The sequence below is a fragment of the Chrysochloris asiatica genome, unplaced genomic scaffold (genome assembly GCF_000296735.1).
Source record: "Chrysochloris asiatica unplaced genomic scaffold, ChrAsi1.0 scaffold00027, whole genome shotgun sequence".
Taxonomy (NCBI): Eukaryota; Metazoa; Chordata; class Mammalia; order Afrosoricida; family Chrysochloridae; genus Chrysochloris; species Chrysochloris asiatica.
This window is the reverse complement of record NW_006408545.1, coordinates 6,558,213-6,565,516: the sequence shown is the minus strand read 5'-3', so window position 1 is coordinate 6,565,516 and position 7,304 is coordinate 6,558,213. Positions and strand designations below refer to the sequence as shown.

The following is a 7,304-nucleotide window of genomic DNA, read 5'->3' as shown; positions in this document are numbered from 1 at the left end:
AAAATAACGAATCTTATTTTTACTCCACTCAATTTTCTAACAAGTGTAACTCAGTTTTAAAGCGTTTGCTTGCTTATTTTTATTTATTTTATTGGGGTGGTGTTTGAGGAGGAAATGGGCAGATGTGATGAAGGCCTAACACAAGTCCTTTGGAGGGAATAACTTCAGCTTCAGGCTGGTTTAGGATATATCAATGCAAGACTGAGGGCTCTTTAGGGTAGACATGGCAAGGTTAGGCTTTCATTGGCCAGATGGTAGGGCCTTAAAAAGTTTGAGCCAGACACACTTGGCAGGAGTAGGCTTTAAATGGCCATGTTTTCAGGCAACAGTTTCAGCTAGGCCTCAACCCTCAGGGCGACCACTGTTAGGGCATTTTAGGGCCAACTTCAGACTGCCTTGGTATTACACATTGAGAGCAATTTTGGCAACATGGTCATCAGGTAGGCTTTAAATGTCATGGCTGCTAAGGGTTTTTAGGAGTCAGTTTATGCAGGTTTAGATTTGGACTACAGGGGAGGAAGGCCAAGCCAACTGGCTGGTATGCTTGTAGCGCTTGCCAGACCGGGGAGGAAAGGTCATTCCTAGAGACCCCACAGAGGATGGATGTGGAGTGGGGCCTGACAGACCCCCTGCCACCCTGGAAACATTAATCTTAATCCAGCCATGGCCATGGATCTATCGGACAGCAGAGGGGACAACAAGACCAGGGGAAAGGCCTTCCCGGGAGCAGAGAGACAGCCACGAGGTGAGGAGTCAAACACAACCCAACACCACATCACAGGGTACCCACGTGCCACCCCACCACCCCACACACAGCAACCCTCACACTCTCATCGGCCAATCACACACCACCAACCAGACCGATCGCGAGCAAGCACGTGCTATCCCTAACTGCACCCCATGTATGGTTAGAGAATGTATTGCCAGAGGTCGCCACCTGCCAGTTCTGAGAGACTTGTGTGACAGCTAACATGCGTGGCAAGGCTGGTTTCAGATCCAGACTAACGTGGAGAGGTGGGCACGCAGTCCAACCAGGCAGGCGATGCGGCTAGTACTACTGCAGTGAGGGTGGTGCAGTGAACAGGTTCCATGAGGTGGGTTTCACATGGCCAGGGTTATTAGAGCTTTTTATGGCCCGAGTCAAGCAAGCCTAGGTACCATACTTTCTAGTACTGTGCTTACTTAGTCCAGCTCTATCTTAGTTTTGCCTTTCTGTTAATGAAATATTGTTTCTTATCAAAGGGAAGTCATCTTTCTAGGAAGTTATTGTTTTCCTTTCTTAGTGGGTAGAATTAGAGTAGACTAAATAAAAGATTTGACTCATGGAGACAAAATTCTAGGATTTAAGTGTGTTTAGAGAATACCTTACATGTCCCTGCTCCTGAATACCCCGTCATCGAGCGGATTCTGATGGTGAAATTGCTCCATAGGGTTTCCATAAGTCTTTATGGGAGCAGACTCCCTCATCTTTTCCCCACAGTGTGACTGGTGGGTTTGAACTGCTGACCTTTCATTTAGCAGCTGAGCATTTTAACTACAGTGCCATCGGGGCTCCTTGCCTCCTGAAGGGCTGATGGTAATAGATGAAAATTAAAGGGGTATCCATCCAGGTGGTGGTATTGTGGTGGTGGTGGTGGTGGTGTGCCGAGGAGTCGGTTCCAACTCATAGTGACCCTATACAGTGTTTCCCAGGCTGTAAATCTTCACGGGAGCAGAAAGCCTCATTTTTCTCCCATGGAACAGCTGGTAGTTTCAAACTGCTGACCTTGAAATTCGCAATCTGATTCATAACCACTACGCTACCAGAGCTCCTTAGTTGTTGTTAGGTGGCATCGAGTCGGTACCGACCCATAGTGAGCAACTTTATGCACAGGCAGAATGAAACACTGCCCAATCCTGGGCCAACCTCACTATTGTTGCCACAGTTGAGTCCATCGATGCTGCCGTTTGGCCAGTCGTTGGGGGTCTTCCTCTTTTTCTCTGACCCTCTACATTACCAAACATGGTATCCTTCTCCAGCGACTGGTCCATCCTGACAGTAGGTCCGAAGTATGAGAGACGAAGTTTGGCCATCTTGGCCTCCAAGGAGCACTCTGGCTGCACCTCTTCCAAAACGGACCTAATGGTTCTTTAAGTGCGTCAAATTGTTTTTGACTCATAGTGATCCTCCTGTATAAGGTTTCTGAGGAGCTGCTGGTGTGTTTGAACTGCTGACATTGAAGTTAAAACTAACCTTGTAGTCAGTGCTTTTCCTAGTACCACCCCAGGACTCCATATCCATCCAGTAATTTCAGGCATATAAAGAAGAAATACTGGACCTTTGTTTGTGGTTTTGTGCCTGTCGCTTACTCTCTGGAATTACTTGTTAAGGGGGCTCTCTCCCCACAACTATAAGTTTCTTGAACTAAGAAGTCTGTTATACCAAAGTCTTACCTGTTTGTTGAGTAAATTTTAATGACAATTTACACATATTGGGTCACAGAAATGTTTCCCAAACTTTGTCTTCCAAACTTCCAAACTATAAGGCTATACTGAATATAGACTTCAATATTGCAATGAACATTGGGTGCATTTTATTTGTTTTCTTTCTTTTTTTTAATGGTAGAACAATGCCTCTAACCTTTTACTATTAAAATGTCCTTGTCTGATTTAATTTTGGGGGGTTTTATATACTACTATGCACATGAACCCTTTTCTGTCATGTATGTTGTAAATTATCTTTTGAAATTAGTTACTATTTTTTTCCAAGAAAAAAATGTGTTTTGTTTTGGTGGGAGAGGGTAGGAATAAGAAGTTAGGATTAGAGTTAGGACTGTGGGTAGGTCTAGACTAGGCCTAGGGTTTCTTGTAGTAGTAGAGTTATGGTTAGGACTCAAGTTAATGTTAGAATTGGGGCAGGGGTTAGGCTAAGGTTAAGGAGTAGGGCTTTGTCTAGTTTAGGGTTACAGTTAGGTTTATTTTTTTCACTTTAATTTTTATTATTGAATTCTACTTGATTTTCCTCTTCAATAGTAAGTTCTATAATTATATGATTTCTTTTTACTTTGTGAAATTTTGTTGTAGCAAACTCCTAACTCTGGTTCTATATTTTCAGTCATGTAGGTTTGTTTTACTTTGGGTACTTCTATATATGGGCTGTGGGAGTGTGGTGGCTCTGTAGGATAAGCACTGGACTGTGAACCAGCTGCTCCATGGGAGAAGAAAGATGAGGCTTTCTGCTCCTGCAAAAAAATTCACAGCCTTGCAAACCCTATACAGGGTCACAATGAGTCAGAATACAGACCTCGATAGTATTTAATCACAACAAACACATGTCTGGGTTGAGTTTTGGGTAATATTGTCTTCTACTTTAATCTCAGGTTGCCAGTTTTAGCTCTCTTTCCAAAGTACTCACTTAAGTAATTTTTTTATAAGATTGGTCTGGTTTTTATAAATTCTTTTACTTTCTGTTTATCTGAACTCCTGGAGAACAGTGTCTTTGCTGGGGGTGGATAAGGGTGGGAGCTGGCCAACCTCAGGTCACCAGGGGAGCGTGGGGAAAAAGAAGGAATCATACCTTTCTAGTCACCTGTGGGACTCTGCTGTGTTGCCAAAGCTACTCTCAAAGGTTCACAATGGTCACCCTGCGTCAGACAGGCTCTTCACCAGTCAGGCTACCTCTCTTGCTCTGACTGCTCAGCTTCTGCTCCCAGCAAGAACTCAATCCACTTCTCTAACCTTTCCTCTGAAGTTCAGGGTTTCCAACTTTTCATTGGTGCCCATTTCATTTGGTCTCTCGTATCTTTGTTGTAGAGGGTCCATGTAGTGCATCTGTCTAGTCCACCATCTTGCCAGAAGTCAAGTTACACTTTGTCTATTTTTTAATTTAGATCGTTTTCAAATACTCAGTATAAAAATACTTAAATTAATGTATGCACGAAACCTTGAGAGTTCCAAAATATTCATGAATGCTTACAGCTTTAAAAAAAAAAAAAAAACTAAAACATTTTATGCTTCTAGCTATACTTATGTAAGTTGTTTAGAGCAAGTGGCTGGTCAAACTCACAAACCAACTGTGGCTCTGAATAAACCCTGGATTTAGACTCTTCAAGGAGGGCCCACCCTTGGTATAATATAGAGTGGAAAAGTGCTTTCAGTATAAAGATAGGAGGAAATGATACATGGTTTAGTCATATGTGCTTTAGCAATTAGATTACAGTTCAATGGAAGAAAAAGATAAACATTGTGTAGAAACTGCTTTTGAAAGCAGAAAAATTCCCCATGGTGAAACTTCCTCCTTCCCCCTTTTTTCCAAGGACACCCTTTGACCTGAAGGCCGTGGAATCCAGCTGTTGCCTTGTACTACTGAATCACTTCACTTTACTACCCACCCCCATTTTTGCTCCCAGCACCACTTTTTATCCTGTCAGGAGATACAATATCTACTTGATACATCAGTAAGTGGGATTAGATGGTGACAAGCCTGATCCCTTCATTAAAAAATTCCTCATCAACCTTCCACCTAATGGTAATCATTATTCACTGATTACCATCTCCAAAGTCAGTTGTACCTCACTAGAAAATTGTTCATTTTAATATGAGAATATTATGAAAGTCTGTAACGGGAAGTTTTATAAGGCAGGAGTTCAAAGGTTTTCCTAAGACTAAGTACAAACACATGTGTGTTCCAAAATCAAATACAGAGATGAGACAAAATGTTTTTAAAATCCTAGAGCCATAGCTTGTTCAGCTGGGAGTTCTTCTCTGGAATCTACTATTGGTTGAAAAACCTTACCGAGTTTTACCACAGGGAATTTTTCTACTTTTCAAAAGTCACCTGTAAACTGGGACATGCATGATGCACCTAACTACGACTCACCATGCCATGCTCTTTACTCAAATGTGAGAAACTTTGATAAAATATTTGGTACTGAGAAGTTTTAGAAGTATATAAAGTGATAGGGGATTATTGTCATTAGGTGCTATTAATTCGATTCAGAATCATGGCCCCCATATGTGCAACACAAGAAAACATTGCCTAGTCTTGCACCATCCTCACAATTGTTGTTTGAGCCCATTGTTGTAGCCACTCTGCCAATCTATTTTGTTGGGTTCTTCTTTTTCACTGGCCCTCTACTTTACCAAGTATGATGGCCTTCTCCAGGGACTGGTCCCTCCTGATAACTTATATAAAGTGCATGAGATAAAGTCTCACCATCGTTCTATAGAATAAATCTGAACTTCTTCCAAGACAGATTTGCTATTCTGACAGTCCACTGTACTTTCAACATTCTTGAACATACTATGGCTTGAGTCAGGTGCACCTTATTTCTCCAAGTGGCATCTTTGCTCCTAAACACCATAAAGAGGTCCTTTGCAGATTTACCCAATACAATACCTCATTGGATTTCGTGACTGCTGATTCCATGAGCATTGACTGTAGAGTCAAGTAGAATGAAATCCCTGACAACTTCATTCTTTGTTATTCATCCAGTTATAAAGATTTTTGTTTTCCTTACATTGAGGTACATTGAGTACATTCATATGGAACACTATAGTCTTTGATCTTCATCAGTAGTGTTTCAAGTCCTCTTCATTTCCAGCAAGCAAGATAGTGTCATCTGTATATCAAAAGTTGTTAATGACCCTTCCTTTAGGCCTGATGCTACATTTTTCTTCATATAGGCTAGTTTCTTGGATAATTTGCTCAGTATACAGAATAAATATGTGTGGTGAAAGTATACAACCCGGACACACACCTTTCCTGATTTTAAACCATTCAGTATCTTCTTGTTCTGTTCCCACAACTGTCTCTTGCTCTATGTACATGTTCCTCATGAGGACAATTAAGTGTTTTGGAATACCCATTGTTTACAATGCTATCCGTGGTTTGTTATGAGCCACACAGTTCAGTTGAATGCTTTGCATGCTCAATAAAACTTAAGTAAACATCTTTTTGCAATTTTCTTCTTTCAACCAAAATCCATCTGATGTCAGCAGTAATATCCCTCGTTCCATGTCCTCTGCAGAATCTGGCTTGAATTTCTGGCAGCCCCCTATCAATGTTCTGTAGCAACTGTGTATGAATTGTCTTCTGCAAATTCAATTTCAGTATTCCATTGGGTTACCTTTCTTTTGAAGAGAAACAAATACAGATCTCTTCTGAGAGATCTGTTGTCCAGGTAGATGTCATCCCAATTTTTTGATATAGATAAATAAATAAGCACCTTAAACACTGTGCCATTTTGTTGAAACATTTCAACTGCTGTTCTGTTCATTCCTAGAGCCTTCTTTTTCACCAGTGCCTTCAGTCCAGCTTGGATTTCTTCTTGCTCATATAATAGCTCTTGAAATGGTTGAACACTGACCAATATTTTTTGGTACATTGACTCTGTGTAGTATTCCGTCTGTCTTCTTTTGATGCATCCTGCATCATTCAATATTTTGCTCACAGAATCCTTCAATATTGCATTCATGGTTTCAATTTCTTATTCAGTTTTTTCAGCTTGAGAACTGCTGAGCATGTTCTTCCCATTTGATTTTCTAACTCCAGGTCTTTGCACACTTTATTACTTTACATTGTCTTCCTGAGCTGCACTTTGAAATTTTTTATTCACCTCTTTCACTTAATCATTTCTTCTAATCACTTTTAGTTTGCCTATGTCCAAGAGCAAATTTCAGAGCCTCTTCTGACATCCATTTTAATCTTTTTATTTCTTTCCTGTATTCTTAATGACCCTTTGTTTTCTTCATGTCATACATCATATTCTTGATAGCATCCCATAACTCCTAGGTTTCTGTCATTAGAGGAAAATTTATTCTTGAGGTGGTCTCCAAATTTGGGTGGACTGTACTCAAGGCCATATTTTGGATATTGTGGACTTGTTTTCATTTTATTCAGTTTCTGTCTGAAGTTGTATTTGAGCAATCGATGGTCTGTTCCAGTCAGCCCCTGGCCTTGTTTTGAGCTTCTCTTTCCACAGACGTAGTCAGTTTGATTTCCATATTTTCCATCTGGCAAGGCCAACATGTATGGTCTCTATTTATGTTGGAAGAAGGATATTTGCAATGACAGAGTCCTTGTGTGGTGCTCTAGGATAATTACTGGATTGTTAACCACAAGGTCAGCAGTCCAAACCCACCAGCTGCTCCTTGGAAACCTTTTAATGGTTGCTGTGAGCCGGAACCAACTTGATGGCACTTAACAACAATAAATTATTAGCCATACAGTCAAGTTTTAGAAGTATTTAAAGTAATATGGGATTATTTTACAAACAAATATGGCTTTCTTATTGGTTGTCATTCCAGATGGATCTTTTTTTTTT

General features: G+C 40.7%; 1 protein-coding gene across 1 annotated transcript in view; it reads left to right on the top strand.

The window, feature by feature from the left end:
* The first annotated feature begins 663 nt into the window (after positions 1-663).
* Positions 664-7,304, top strand: part of DCBLD1 (discoidin, CUB and LCCL domain containing 1) — a 71,195-nt gene continuing 64,554 nt past the window's right edge. Inside the window, exon 1 of the mRNA XM_006839974.1 lies at positions 664-745. Within this exon, the coding sequence (XP_006840037.1) occupies positions 664-745 (82 nt within the window). The remainder of the gene's footprint in view (positions 746-7,304) is intronic.